Raw genomic sequence first — 16,340 nt, 5'->3', positions numbered from 1 at the left:
ACATAGTAGCCAATCCCGTGTGTAATGAATGCCTACGGGGTGTAAGCAGGCAACATTATATTTTTTATGCGCAAAGATATAGTCACTTGGTGGACGTTCGACGTGGCCATTAAGTCATACATCATCAGATAACATTAAACAATACACTGGATTTGTTCCTACCAACCTAAGGATTAACTTCATACCCCCACATATGGCTATAGCTCAAACACAGACCCAATCGAAGCTTACCTTGTAAGATGTTTGGTGAAAACGTTGTGTAAAATAAACATTTTGACTCTCGGGGCTGGTGATCAATAACGGTAGGTCACAGGCAGATAAATAAGATATCATCATGATCTGTGGAGTCCCGGCTTTCGATGTGTATCGACGTATTCCGTGTTTATTTAGTTTATGCTTCACAACACTAACCGGAATGTAGGTAGCAGCCATCTTGAAATAAGGTCGTCGGCTCAGCCTGCCGTTATATATTCGTATGCTCATATATATTAACAAATCACACCAAAGATTTTAAGGCACAGCTCAATAGCCAAGATACTCAGTTTTCTGCAGACTGTGAATACAGTTTTCATACCAGACTGAATTGAACAAAACAGAGTCCCCAAATACGAATCAAACCCACAATCCTGGAGTTGCAAGCACTATGCCACTGCCAACTGAGCTATACAGGAGGACAGTTATTATGTAGTGGTTATTAGTGGGCCCAATAATAAAGAGGACACATGTCAGTATGGGCGCCTAGCTTTTATAATGCATCAAAAGAGGCAGATTGATGTGTAAAACCCTCAGAGATGTAATAAAGAAAACCTGACAAGCAGCAGGAGAGGAGTCTACAACACTACAGTCTAAAACACTACAGGAAACCACACCCCTCACCTCCATCTTGATGGTTGTTGACCTTCCTTCTACAACACTCACCTCCTCCATCTTGATGGTTGTTGACCTTCCTTCTATACCACTACAGGAAACACCATTCACCTCCATCTTGATGGTTGTTGACCTTCCTTCTACACCACTACAGGAAACACCACTCACCACCTCCATCTTGATGGTTGTTGACCTTCCTTCTACACCACTACAGGAAACACCACTCACCACCTCCATCTTGATGGTTGTTGACCTTCCTTCTACACCACTACAGGAAACCCCACCACTCACCTCCTCCATCTTGATGGTTGTTGACTTCCTTCACCGTTTTCTCCTCCTCCTTCGCTTTGTTTTTCCTCTAAAAATATAGAGAAAAGACAATGTTGTCATTTATCAACTCTGGTCTAGTTCACACAATATTAAACATTGTCTTATTTAACCATATCTGGGTAAATTAGAGGAGATTATGGTACACAAAATACCTAAAGACAGTTCACACCCCATTTCACTTTGTTTTTCCTCTACAAGAAGAAAAGAGTGTGTGGTCTGATGTAGGAATACATTATGACTATATCTCAACATATTACAGATATACCAAAGTACTGAGAATACCTCAACACTATTTGAGACGTTTTGAAGTTACCAGGGAAATCATAACTTAGTAAACTAAAGCAGGGTAGGAGCTTATGTAAAGCTTCTGATGGCTGCTTGACCCATATTGCTCTCTCACAGGGATTGATTAATACCCACATGACTGGAAATGAATCATTTGTTTGTTCAAAGTTATATAACATGTCCATGCTACAGTGTTCATACTATTTGTACAATGTGATACACTGATTTACTTCAAAACGAATCATACCAGTACTTACGGAGTCTTAATAAACATTTCTGTGTTAGATACATTACGTTGTTGTAGAATAACCTATACTAGGTGAGCATAGACTATTACACTAAGGAGTTACAGTGAGGTCAATCATAAGTGCTTTTGTAATAGGGCAATTCTAGCATAGGTCACTACTCTATACCAAGCTATTCCTAAAACTGTCAAACAATACCAAGGTTCCTGACGTAACTTGGATACCAGATCACATTATGTCCTGTCCTCACTGTGTAGACTGAAGAATTAAGTCTGTGTAGACTGTAATTTTTTTTTTTTTTATTAAGTTGTATTGTCAAACAGCAGATAGGTGCAGTGAAATGTGTTGTTTAACAGGGTCAGCCATAGTAGTATGGTAGGTGTTGTTTTACAGGGTCAGCCATAGTAGTATGATAGGTGTTGTTGTACAGGGTCAGCCATAGTAGTATGATAGGTGATGTTGTACAAGGTCAGCCATAGTAGTATGGTAGGTGCAGTGTAATGTGTTGTTTAACAGGGTCAGCCATAGTAGTATGGTAGGTGCAGTGAAATGTGTTGTTTTACAAGGTCAGCCATAGTAGTATGATAGGTGTTGTTTTACAGGGTCAGCCATAGTAGTATGATAGGTGTTGTTGTACAGGGTCAGCCATAGTAGTATGATAGGTGATGTTGTACAAGGTCAGCCATAGTAGTATGGTAGGTGCAGTGTAATGTGTTGTTTAACAGGGTCAGCCATAGTAGTATGGTAGGTGCAGTGAAATGTGTTGTTTTACAAGGTCAGCCATAGTAGTATGATAGGTGTTGTTTTACAGGGTCAGCCATAGTAGTATGATAGGTGTTGTTGTACAGGGTCAGCCATAGTAGTATGATAGGTGATGTTGTACAGGGTCAGCCATAGTAGTATGATAGGTGTTGTTGTACAGGGTCAGCCATAGTGGTATGATAGGTGTTGTTTTACAGGGTCAGTCATAGTGGTATGATAGGTGTTGTTTTACAAGGTCAGCCATAGTAGTATGATAGGTGTTGTTTTACAAGGTCAGCCATAGTAGTATGGTAGGTGCAGTGTAATGTGTTGTTTAACAGGGTCAGCCATAGTAGTATGGTAGGTGCAGTGTAATGTGTTGTTTTACAGGATCAGCCATAGTAGTATGGTAGGTGTTGTTTTACAGGGTCAGTCATAGTAGTATGATAGGTGTTGTTTTACAGGGTCAGCCATAGTAGTATGGTAGGTGTTGTTTTACAGGGTCAGTCATAGTAGTATGGTAGGTGCAGTGTAATGTGTTGTTTAACAGGGTCAGCCATAGTAGTATGGTAGGTGCAGTGTAATGTGTTGTTTTACAGGATCAGCCATAGTAGTATGGTAGGTGTTGTTTTACAGGGTCAGTCATAGTAGTATGATAGGTGTTGTTTTACAGGGTCAGCCATAGTAGTATGGTAGGTGTTGTTTTACAGGGTCAGCCATAGTAGTATGGTAGGTGTTGTTTTACAGGGTCAGCCATAGTAGTATGATAGGTGTTGTTTTACAAGGTCAGCCATAGTAGTATGATAGGTGTTGTTTTACAAGGTCAGCCATAGTAGTATGGTAGGTGTTGTTTTACAGGGTCAGTCATAGTAGTATGATAGGTGTTGTTTTACAGGGTCAGTCATAGTAGTATGATAGGTGTTGTTTTACAGGGTCAGCCATAGTAGTATGGTAGGTGTTGTTTTACAGGGTCAGTCATAGTAGTATGATAGGTGTTGTTTTACAAGGTCAGTCATAGTAGTATGGTAGGTGTTGTTTTACAAGGTCAGCCATAGTAGTATGATAGGTGCGCTGGAGCAAATTAGAGTTAAAGGCACAGAAAGATTTTTCACTTTGACGGCTCAGGCATTCAAACCAGCGACTTTTCGGTTACTGGCCCAACGTTCTAACCGCTAGGCTACCTGCCACAATACAGTATGGCGGTCCATGGAGGCCAGCCACCTCCTGACATTACACAACGTTATTCCACCACCACTAACGCTGTATAAAAACACATAGAAACACACCAAACAAAATGGTGTACCAGTTTCATTTGTGCCTGGAAAACAGAGCGTGTCCCCCAAATGGCACCCTATTTCCTACATAGTGCACTACTTTTGACCAGAGCCCTATGACACCCTACATAGTGCACTACTTTTGACCAGAGCCCTATGACACCCTACATAGTGCACTACTTTTGACCAGAGCCCTATGACACCCTACATAGTGCACTACTTTTGACCAGAGCCCTATGACACCCTACATAGTGCACTACTTTTGACCAGAGCCCTATGACACCCTACATAGTGCACTACTTTTGACCAGAGCCCTATGACGCCCTATGACACCCTATATAGTGCACTACTTTTGACCAGAGCCCTATGGACCCTGGTCTCATAGGGAGTTCACTACAAAGGGAAGAGTGTGTCATTTTGGACACTAGCCCAATAAATACCATAATATGTAACATTCCAATAAAAAATAAAAAAAAATCTAATTTTCCAATAAATACTATAATATCTAACATTCCAATAAGACAAGTGACTCCAGGAAGACAATGTAGAGACCAGTACAGCATGAGGTTTGTTTTATTACCTTCTTTAAGTCCCAGTAAAGGATGTTAAACACACAAGTCCAGGAGCATATGTTGAAGAGGGGCTGGAAAGGCTCTCTTTAACACCACCATAAATCACATCTTCACTTCCTTCTCACTATGCACATCCCAAAACGCACCCTATTCAGTGCACTACTTTTGACCAAGGCCCATAGAGCAGTGCCCAAAGTAGTGCACTACAGAGGGAATAGGGTACCATTTGGGACAGAGGGCCCATCTCCACAGTCTTTTTAAACATAGGAGAAACTGCAACGTGGAGGCATGTCTTCACTGACTAAACTCACTGGGAACATCCTAGCCCCATGGCAAACTGTAGCCTACACTGGACTCCTAATGTTTACAAGTTCTTCCTGGCCCCCAAGAGTACAAGGTTAAGATTGAATGTTTTGTGAGAAACATCTAGTTCAGCTATGCTCTCACAAGAGTTGAAAGAAACTTTCCAAGAAGAGTGTAGAATAAAGATGTGTCCCCTCAAAGGGCCATACATAGGAGACAGACATGTACCCCAGGCTGATAGAACTAGAAAAACAGCCCCTAAACTCAAAAGGAAATTCAGAAAACTAAAACCACATCTTCAATACAACAAAGGACATTCAGACTTAGTTAAGGGATATTTAATTTAGACTGTGGTTGAGTCTAGCAGAGAAACAAATGTTCCTTGAGATTTCATTAACACTTGGCTGAGTCTCTTCATGTGGCATTTTCATCATGGTCCATATGGAGCCATATTGCTGTGTGTGTGTGTGTGTGTGTGTGTGTGTGTGTGTGTGTGTGTGTCTCTCTCCCTCTCTAGCAGAACTTCACACGTCTCCAGTTGCTTACGTCAACCAGCCAAACAGATGGTTTTGTGATCTGCCCTGCAGAAGTTGCCTTACAGCTTGCCAGTGGCTTGCACTGCCTCTAAGTCCTTGCTTACTTTTTGTAGAAGAAAAATATTTGCAATCTCAAGGAGAGTTAGGAGTGTTCATATCAAGCACCACCAGGTACCATTGATAAATGAAGGAATCCACTCACATAGAATACTGGCTAAACAATCAAATAATTCCCTCTGCTTTTAAACTGTGCAAGTGGTCTCACTTATCTGGCAAACAGACACATTGAAATGATATCCCTTTCAACGCAACAATTTATCTAGTCTACCTACTCTATGCCTCCGGGAAGTGGTACAAATCTGGGGTATCATATCTGTATGGTACAAATCTGGGGTATCATATCTGTATGGTACAAATCTGGGGTATCATATCTGTATGGTACAAATCTGGGGTATCATATCTGTATGGTACAAATCTGGGGTATCATATCTGGATGTAATATAAACCTGTGCCACTGGCTGTAAATGTCAAAGAGGCAGTACTAGTACATGAATTAACTGTAGCCTAAAAACTACATTTAGTTGCATATAAAATATTACAATTGCTATATCCTCAAGTCACTTCCGTTCTATCACAAACAGTGCAGTTTCTAGTCATTGGTAGACGTCATAGAAAACATGAACTGATTATGTGAACCATGTAGAAAAACCCAACAACTCATATGACCAGAAAGTAGAAAACTTTGACAGATGTAATCCAATGACTACGCAGGCTACAGGGTGTCAATAAAGACAATGTACAATTTACTGGTGATGATGATACAATCACACAGTGTATCAATGATCTCATCCTTCAGTGTCATCACTGACTGTCAATGTCTGGCCAAACTGCAATTTCTTATAAGTAATTCGGGAAGAATTACATCAGATGAGTTCCCTGCACCGCTACAATAGACAAGTAGTTTTCAAACTCGTGGGATAGTCAGTATGAGGATCGACTACATATCTTAAGTTATTTTCAGTTGTTTCAAAACGTAGAACACTTTGCACAAATTGTCTGATAGCCTAAATCACGCGTTTCAAAACATTGATGTTAATGAATGTGTAATCTCGGTTGTAAAAACCACGAGATTAATGCACGTGGGAAATTAGGCTAAACTAACAAACAGTTTTGCGTGATCTATTTTTTTTAAAACACGGCTGTGTTGTGCCAGGAATCGGTGCGATAACCGCAGCTACAATAACAAAACACCACTTGGTTCGCTAATTAACTTCCTAGATGATTTCACAACAAATATGAATAAATACATTTATTTTTTTTACAAATTCCGCCACACACCTTGCTGTGGCTGCAACCCATGCCTGCCCCGGGTCCACTCGTCAACCCTACCGGTCCTTTCCTAGAGTTACCAACTCTTCTGAACGCCGGGATGTGGTCGGGTCTCTCAAGACTTCTGTGCAGCTCACTCACAACAACTCACTCAAGTCTACCAGATGGGCGGTTATTTTTCAAAACCACAAACACTGATTTTAAAACAATCTGGACGAACCTAAATACCCAGGTTCAAGAAGGGGGAACAGTGTAAAGGTCAGTGGATTGCGCATCCTGTTGCGCACAATTTAGGTTCGTGGGTGTTTCAAGTCTATTGATTTGAAAGTTTACCGTAATACACCGAAGACACGACCCATCAGACAATACAATGATTTACAACGCAAATAATAGGTTACCTAATCATGCGTTTCATCCATGGAAAAGGTTTCCTTTTGCCTAAGCTATTTAATCATAACAGGCCTATAATATGCCCCGGAATATTGAATTCTCACTGTAATAAGACAAAAATAAAGAATTGTACAGATTGATATGAATCTGTAATTTTGTTTATAATACATGTTGGGGAACAGTCCATGTGAAAAACACACAAACAAGTCCATGGAAATGTAATAGACACAGAGTAGATCCATCCATCCATCCAGGGAGGGAGGGCTGTCAGAAGGGCATGGGCCATGGACCTTCATGTTTTTCCTTTACAGACTAATTCCTTCTCTGAAGAGGAGGTCATGTTGATCTTAAAAGGAGGGGTAGCCAGCTGTAAAGACTCCATATCAAAGCCTTGCCCCTGTAGGCTGCACATAGCCCTCTGGGATAACTTACCAACCTACAACATTTCATCCTGTCCCATAGTTAAGAATCATTGTTGCCCTCATGACTTACAAATCAAATCACAACAAATGGTATTTGTCACATGATTTGGTGAGGACTAACAGTGAAATGCTTGCTTAAATTTCCAACAACGCAGAGAGAAAGAAAATAGAGAAATAATAGAAAAGTAAAACATGTAACAATAAAAGTAATAATAAATAAAAGTAATAATAAATACTTTTTAATAAATACACGGGGCACCAGTACAGAGTGGATGTGCAGGGGTACGAGGAAATGGAGCTAGATATGCACATATAACTAGGAATAAAGTGACAGATAATAAACAACAGAAGCAGCGTATGTGATGAGACAAAAACGTTAGTGGCTGTTAGTTTACAATCACATTTCCCAAAGATGACCGGTTAAAATGCTAAACTACAAGAGGTTAAAACAGATATGACTCTGAAAGTTGGCCCTCTTGCAAAAATAACTTTCCCTGCAATTAACATTCAATAATTTCAACAGTGAACAAAGATATTTTATCTCATTGATATGACTCAAGACACGACTCTGAAAGTTGCCCCCCTGACAAAATACCTATATTATCTCAATCAACAATTACAATATTTCAAGTTTGAACAATAGAGACAGAAAGTCTCTTGCAAAATAGAAGACAAAAAACATAAAAACGAAAGACTACAGAACAATGTATTTCAGTGTCGTTCTTTACTCTGACACACCAGCTGTCTTCTTCACAACCAGGCAATGAGTTCACTGAAACACTGAGTCTATTTTTGGCCTTGGTCTCTGTTAAGTTTATACTAAGCATAGATGTGGTACCTCTACAGTACTAAAGGCCAGACCATAGATGTGGTACCTCTACAGTACTAAAGGCCAGACCAGACCATAGATGTGGTACCTCTACAGTACTAAAGACCATAGATGTGGTACCTCTACAGTACTAAAGACCATAGATGTGGTACCTCTACAGTACTAAAGACCATAGATGTGGTACCTCTACAGTACTAAAGGCAAGACCATAGATGTGGTACCTCTACAGTACTAAAGGCCAGATCATAGATGTGGTACCTCTACAGTACTAAAGACCATAGATGTGGTACCTCTACAGTACTAAAGTCCAGACCATAGATGTGGTACCTCTACAGTACTAAAGGCCAGACCATAGATGTGTCACCTCTACAGTACTAAAGGCCAGACCATAGATGTGGTACCTCAACAGTACTAAAGACCAGACCATAGATGTGGTACCTCTACAGTACTAAAGACCATGGATGTGGTACCTCTACAGTACTAAAGGCCAGACCATAGATGTGTCACCTCTACAGTACTAAAGGCCAGACCATAGATGTGGTACCTCAACAGTACTAAAGACCAGACCATAGATGTGGTACCTCTACAGTACTAAAGACCATAGATGTGTCACCTCTACAGTACTAAAGGCCAGACCATAGATGTGGTACCTCTACAGTACTAAAGACCAGACCATAGATGTGGTACCTCTACAGTACTAAAGGCCAGATCATAGATGTGATACCTCTACAGTACTAAAGACCATAGATGTGGTACCTCTACAGTACTAAAGTCCAGACCATAGATGTGGTACCTCTACAGTACTAAAGGCCAGACCATAGATGTGGTACCTCTACAGTACTAAAGACCAGACCATAGATGTGTCACCTCTACAGTACTAAAGACCAGACCATAGATGTGGTACCTCTACAGTACTAAAGGCCAGATCATAGATGTGGTACCTCTACAGTACTAAAGACCATAGATGTGGTACCTCTACAGTACTAAAGTCCAGACCATAGATGTGGTACCTCTACAGTACTAAAGGCCAGACCATAGATGTGTCACCTCTACAGTACTAAAGGCCAGACCATAGATGTGGTACCTCAACAGTACTAAAGACCAGACCATAGATGTGGTACCTCTACAGTACTAAAGACCATGGATGTGGTACCTCTACAGTACTAAAGGCCAGACCATAGATGTGTCACCTCTACAGTACTAAAGGCCAGACCATAGATGTGGTACCTCAACAGTACTAAAGACCAGACCATAGATGTGGTACCTCTACAGTACTAAAGACCATAGATGTGTCACCTCTACAGTACTAAAGGCCAGACCATAGATGTGGTACCTCTACAGTACTAAAGACCAGACCATAGATGTGGTACCTCTACAGTACTAAAGGCCAGATCATAGATGTGATACCTCTACAGTACTAAAGACCATAGATGTGGTACCTCTACAGTACTAAAGTCCAGACCATAGATGTGGTACCTCTACAGTACTAAAGGCCAGACCATAGATGTGGTACCTCTACAGTACTAAAGACCAGACCATAGATGTGTCACCTCTACAGTACTAAAGACCAGACCATAGATGTGGTACCTCTACAGTACTAAAGGCCAGACCATAGATGTGGTACCTCTACAGTACTAAAGGCCAGATCATAGATGTGGTACCTCTACAGTACTAAAGACCATAGATGTGGTACCTCTACAGTACTAAAGACCAGACCATAGATGTGGTACCTCTACAGTACCAAAGACCAGACAATAGATGTGGTACTTCTACAGTACTAAAGACCATAGATGTGGTACCTCTACAGTACTAAAGACCATAGATGTGGTACCTCTACAGTACTAAAGACCATAGATGTGTCACCTCTACAGTACTAAAGACCAGACCATAGATGTGGTACCTCTACAGTACTAAAGACCAGACCATAGATGTGGTACCTCTACAGTACTAAAGACCATAGATGTGGTACCTCTACAGTACTAAAGACCAGACCATAGATGTGGTACCTCTACAGTACTAAAGACCATAGATGTGGTACCTCTACAGTACTAAAGACCATAGATGTGGTACCTCTACAGTACTAAAGACCAGACCATAGATGTGGTACCTCTACAGTACTAAAGGCCAGACCATAGATGTGGTACCTCTACAGTACTAAAAACCATAGATGTGGTACCTCTACAGTACTAAAGGTCGGACCATAGATGTGGTACCTCTACAGTACTAAAGACCAGACCATAGATGTGGTACCTCTACAGTACTAAAGGCCAGATCATAGATGTGGTACCTCTACAGTACTAAAGGCCATAGATGTGTCACCTCTACAGTACTAAAGGCCAGACCATAGATGTGGTACCTCTACAGTACTAAAGGCCAGATCATAGATGTGGTACCTCTACAGTACTAAAGGCCAGACCATAGATGTGGTACCTCTACAGTACTAAAGACCAGACCATAGATGTGGTACCTCTACAGTAGTAAAGACCATAGATGTGGTACCTCTACAGTACTAAAGGTCAGACCATAGATGTGGTACCTCTACAGTACTAAAGGTCAGACCATAGATGTGGTACCTCTACAGTACTAAAGACCAGACCATAGATGTGGTTCCTCTACAGTACTAAAGACCATAGATGTGGTACCTCTACAGTACTAAAGGTCAGACCATAGATGTGGTACCTCTACAGTACTAAAGGTCAGACCATAGATGTGGTACCTCTACAGTACTAAAGACCAGACCATAGATGTGGTTCCTCTACAGTACTAAAGACCATAGATGTGATACCTCTACAGTACTAAAGACCATAGATGTGGTACCTCTACAGTACTAAAAACCAGACCATAGATGTGGTACCTCTACAGTACTAAAGACCAGACCATAGATGTGGTACCTCTACAGTACTAAAGGCCATAGATGTGGTACCTCTACAGTACTAAAGGCCAGACCATAGATGTGGTACCTCTACAGTACTAAAGACCATAGATGTGGTACCTCTACAGTACTAAAGACCATAGATGTGGTACCTCTACAGTACTAAAGACCAGACCATAGATGTGGTACCTCTACAGTACTAAAGGCCAGATCATAGATGTGGTACCTCTACAGTACTAAAGACCATAGATGTGATACCTCTACAGTACTAAAGGCCAGACCATAGATGTGGTACCTCTACAGTACTAAAGGCCAGACCATAGATGTGGTACCTCTACAGTACTAAAGGCCAGACCATAGATGTGGTACCTCTACAGTACTAAAGGCCAGACCATAGATGTGGTACCTCTACAGTACTAAAGGCCAGATCATAGATGTGGTACCTCTACAGTACTAAAGACCATAGATGTGGTACCTCTACAGTACTAAAGACCATAGATGTGTCACCTCTACAGTACTAAAGACCAGACCATAGATGTGGTACCTCTACATTACTAAAGACCATAGATGTGGTACCTCTACATTACTAAAGACCAGACCATAGATGTGTCACCTCTACAGTACTAAAGACCAGACCATAGATGTGGTACCTCTACATTACTAAAGACCATAGATGTGGTACCTCTACAGTACTAAAGACCAGACCATAGATGTGGTACTTCTACAGTACTAAAGGCCAGACCATAGATGTGTCACCTCTACAGTACTAAAGACCATAGATGTGGTACCTCTACAGTACTAAAGACCATAGATGTGGTACCTCTACAGTACTAAAGACCATAGATGTGGTACCTCTACAGTACTAAATACCATAGATGTGTCACCTCTACAGTACTAAAGACCAGATCATAGATGTGGTACCTCTACAGTACTAAAGACCAGACCATAGATGTGGTACCTCTACAGTACTAAAGACCAGACCATAGATGTGGTACCTCTACAGTACTAAAGACCATAGATGTGGTACCTCTACAGTACTAAAGACCAGACGATAGATGTGGTACTTCTACAGTACTAAAGGTCAGACCATAGATGTGGTACCTCTACAGTACTAAAGGCCAGATCATAGATGTGGTACCTCTACAGTACTAAAGACCATAGATGTGGTACCTCTACAGTACTAAAGGTCGGACCATAGATGTGGTACCTCTACAGTACTAAAGACCAGACCATAGATGTGGTACCTCTACAGTACTAAAGGTCGGACCATAGATGTGGTACCTCTACAGTACTAAATACCATAGATGTGGTACCTCTACAGTACTAAAGGCCAGACCATAGATGTGGTACCTCTACAGTACTAAAGACCATAGATGTGGTACCTCTACAGTACTAAAGACCATAGATGTGGTACCTCTACAGTACTAAAGACCAGACCATAGATGTGGTACCTCTACAGTACTAAAGGCCATAGATGTGGTACCTCTACAGTACTAAAGACCAGACCATAGATGTGGTACCTCTACAGTACTAAAGACCATAGATGTGGTACCTCTACAGTACTAAAGACCATAGATGTGGTACCTCTACAGTACAAAAGGCCATAGATGTGGTACCTCTACAGTACTAAAGACCAGACCATAGATGTGGTACCTCTACAGTACTCAAGGCCAGATCATAGATGTGGTACCTCTACAGTACTAAAGACCAGACCATAGATGTGGTACCTCTACAGTACTAAAGGCCAGATCATAGATGTGGTACCTCTACAGTACTAAAGACCATAGATGTGGTACCTCTACAGTACTAAAGACCAGATCATAGATGTGGTACCTCTACAGTACTAAAGGCCAGATCATAGATGTGGTACCTCTACAGTACTAAAGGCCAGACCATAGATGTGGTACCTCTACAGTACTAAAGACCATAGATGTGGTACCTCTACAGTACTAAAGACCATAGATGTGGTACCTCTACAGTACTAAATACCATAGATGTGTCACCTCTACAGTACTAAAGACCAGATCATAGATGTGGTACCTCTACAGTACTAAAGACCAGACCATAGATGTGGTACCTCTACAGTACTAAAGACCAGACCATAGATGTGGTACCTCTACAGTACTAAAGACCATAGATGTGGTACCTCTACAGTACTAAAGACCAGACGATAGATGTGGTACTTCTACAGTACTAAAGGTCAGACCATAGATGTGGTACCTCTACAGTACTAAAGGCCAGATCATAGATGTGGTACCTCTACAGTACTAAAGACCATAGATGTGGTACCTCTACAGTACTAAAGGTCGGACCATAGATGTGGTACCTCTACAGTACTAAAGACCAGACCATAGATGTGGTACCTCTACAGTACTAAAGGTCGGACCATAGATGTGGTACCTCTACAGTACTAAATACCATAGATGTGGTACCTCTACAGTACTAAAGGCCAGACCATAGATGTGGTACCTCTACAGTACTAAAGGCCAGATCATAGATGTGGTACCTCTACAGTACTAAAGGCCAGACCATAGATGTGGTACCTCTACAGTACTAAAGACCATAGATGTGGTACCTCTACAGTACTAAAGACCAGATCATAGATGTGGTACCTCTACAGTACTAAAGGCCAGATCATAGATGTGGTACCTCTACAGTACTAAAGACCAGACCATAGATGTGGTACCTCTACAGTACTAAAGACCATAGATGTGGTACCTCTACAGTACTAAAGACCAGACCATAGATGTGGTACCTCTACAGTACTAAAGGCCAGATCATAGATGTGGTACCTCTACAGTACTAAAGACCATATATGTGGTACCTCTACAGTACTAAAGGCCAGATCATAGATGTGGTACCTCTACAGTACTAAAGGCCAGACCATAGATGTGGTACCTCTACAGTACTAAAGACCAGATCATAGATGTGGTACCTCTACAGTACTAAAGGCCAGACCATAGATGTGGTACCTCTACAGTACTAAAGGCCAGATCATCCGTGGAATCCCAAACACTTTCATTTTTTTGGGGGGGGGGGTCAAAACCCTGTCTATTTATATATAGGTTAGTGAGTTCTAATCCCACATGAAAATATTGAGTAGTTGTTCATTGAGAACTGTGTGTGAACAGTGAAACTTTCCATAGCAGTAGCAGCTGCAGTGTCTCAGTTAACACTGCACCTATAGGCCCAGTACACACTCCGGTTATACAACTGATCTGCAACACATTTGTAACAATGGTTGTGACACAGCTGATATTTTTTTTGTGATACAACAGAGAGTTTGTCTACCTAAAAACATTTACACAACCATTGTTGTTTTATCACAACCATTGTGCCAAATGTGTTGCAGATCAGTTGCACAACGTAAGTGTGTACAGGGCCATGTAATTCAGTTGGTTGTAATCAGAGTGACAAGCTGTCGGATGCAATGTCCAGTTTGCAATGCTTTCTACAGGATAAACAATATGTCATTGTCATTCTGACATTTATTCAACACAATCTGACTAAACACAGGGATAATCTGGAAGGGTCATTGTCGTTGGTAGGCCTAATTATTTATCTGAGAAAGAGGGCCTCGATGTACACTGGAATACTGGAGAGGGAGGCCACATTCTTCCTTTTCGTTACTAGTCAGTAGGATAGGACATTTTGACTCTCTCAAAGTGATGGTGGAAAGGAAAGATAAGATTATAGGGGCATGCAATTTTTAAAAGCAATCCTATAATCCTATGCTACAGTGCTGATCACTTTGAAGACGATGTGTTTTATGAGCTAGACTACCAATTATTGAATGAACAGTAGACTACGACGATCTAGTCCATAGTATGTGTGAACGGGGTTTTTTAACGTAAGAGCCAATAACTGTTTATGCCTGCTGGATACTTAAGTTTCACACCGACTCACAAAATACATTTTCTCCTTTGTGTAAGAGTGTCACGTCCTGGCCAGTATAAGGGTTAATTGTTTTGTAGTTTGGTCAGGACGTGGCAGAGGGTATTTGTTTTATGTGGTTCAGGGTGGTGTGTTTTGTTAAAAGGGTGTTTGAGTTAGTAATTCCGGGTGGTGGTTTATGTTTAGGTATTTCTATGTGGAGTCTAGTGAGTGTATGTCTATGTTTGGTTAATTGGGGTTGGGACTTTCAGTTGAAGGCAGGTGTTGTCTATCTGCCTTTGATTGAGAGTCCCATATAGTAGGGTGTGTTTGTGTTTGGTATTTGTGGGTGATTGTTCTGTGTGTAGCCTTAGGCTTTGCCAGACTGTTTTGTTGTTCGTGGTTTCGTTTTTTTGGTGTTCATTTTGTATTTAATAAATTCTCAAGATGAGCATACACATACCTGCTGCGTTTTGGTCCTCCATCACTGACGACAACCGTTACAAAGAGTTTATATGATACACTTGAACTGCACTGTTGGTTAAGGGCTTATAAGTAAGCATTTCACGGTAACGTCTACACTTGTTGTATTCGGCGCATGTGACTAATAAAGTTTGATTTGATATGTGAAACTCCATTATCCACCATTGATGAACAGTTATTAGGGTTTAAAATTCTAATATTTTGATTTTTGAAGTAGTCTTTTTGAAGTAGTCTACTGTAGACTAATAGACATTCTCTTCAAAGTGATCAGCAGTATAGAGTATGATTATAGGACTTGGTATTTGGAAATGCATGCCCCAGCCCTAGAATAAACAGAGTGTGATTGTCGGGACATAAAGGGAAAAGCATGCCCCAGCCCTAGAATAAACAGTGTGTGATTGTCAAGGCATTAAGGTCTTGGATATAATAAACCCTCATAAAGCTGAGGCACGGGACGCAGGGCAACAGGGTAGGAGGACCAGACATCAGGAGGGTAGGAGGACCAGACATCAGGAAGACCAGACATCAGCAGGGTAGGAGGACCAGACATCAGCAGGGTAAGAGGACCATACATCAGGAGGGTAGGAGGACCAGACATCAGCAGGGTAAGAGGACCATACATCAGGAGGGTAAGAGGACCATACATCAGGAGGGTAGCTGTCCACCCTGCTGGCCAACAGATAACATTCTCAACAACAGTGCGTCCCAAATGGCACCCTATTCCCTATATAGTGCACTACTTTTGACCAGGGTCTATTGGGGAATAGGGTGCGATTTGGGACGCATACATTGTCCTCTGAGACTGAGTGAGAACTCTCTGGAAGGGTAACACAGTGCTTTATATCTCCCTGTAGCCACAACAGAGGACAGTAACATACTGTACACAGTGCTTTATATCTCCCTGTAGCCACAACAGAGGACAGTAACATACTGTACACAGTGCTTTATATTTCCCTGTAGCCACAACAGAGGACAGTAACATACTGTAC

General features: G+C 41.3%; 1 protein-coding gene across 2 annotated transcripts in view; it reads right to left on the bottom strand.

Annotated features, from left to right (window-relative positions):
* The window catches only part of LOC115167286 (coiled-coil domain-containing protein 69), a 39,587-nt gene extending 32,892 nt beyond the window's left edge, over positions 1-6,695 (bottom strand). The window contains exons 1-2 of one of the 2 annotated variants that reach the window (XM_029721557.1): positions 6,492-6,695; positions 1,159-1,225 (exon numbers count right to left, since the gene is read on the bottom strand). In XM_029721557.1, the coding sequence (XP_029577417.1) occupies positions 1,159-1,225; positions 6,492-6,512 (88 nt within the window). In that variant the 5' untranslated portion in view covers positions 6,513-6,695. The remainder of the gene's footprint in view (positions 1-1,158; positions 1,226-6,491) is intronic. The other variant, XM_029721567.1, reaches the window with a different exon arrangement.
* Positions 6,696-16,340: the final 9,645 nt, after the last annotated feature.

The sequence above is a fragment of the Salmo trutta genome, chromosome 3 (assembly GCF_901001165.1).
Source record: "Salmo trutta chromosome 3, fSalTru1.1, whole genome shotgun sequence".
NCBI lineage: Eukaryota > Metazoa > Chordata > Actinopteri > Salmoniformes > Salmonidae > Salmo > Salmo trutta.
This window is presented reverse-complemented; position numbering and strand designations above follow the sequence as displayed.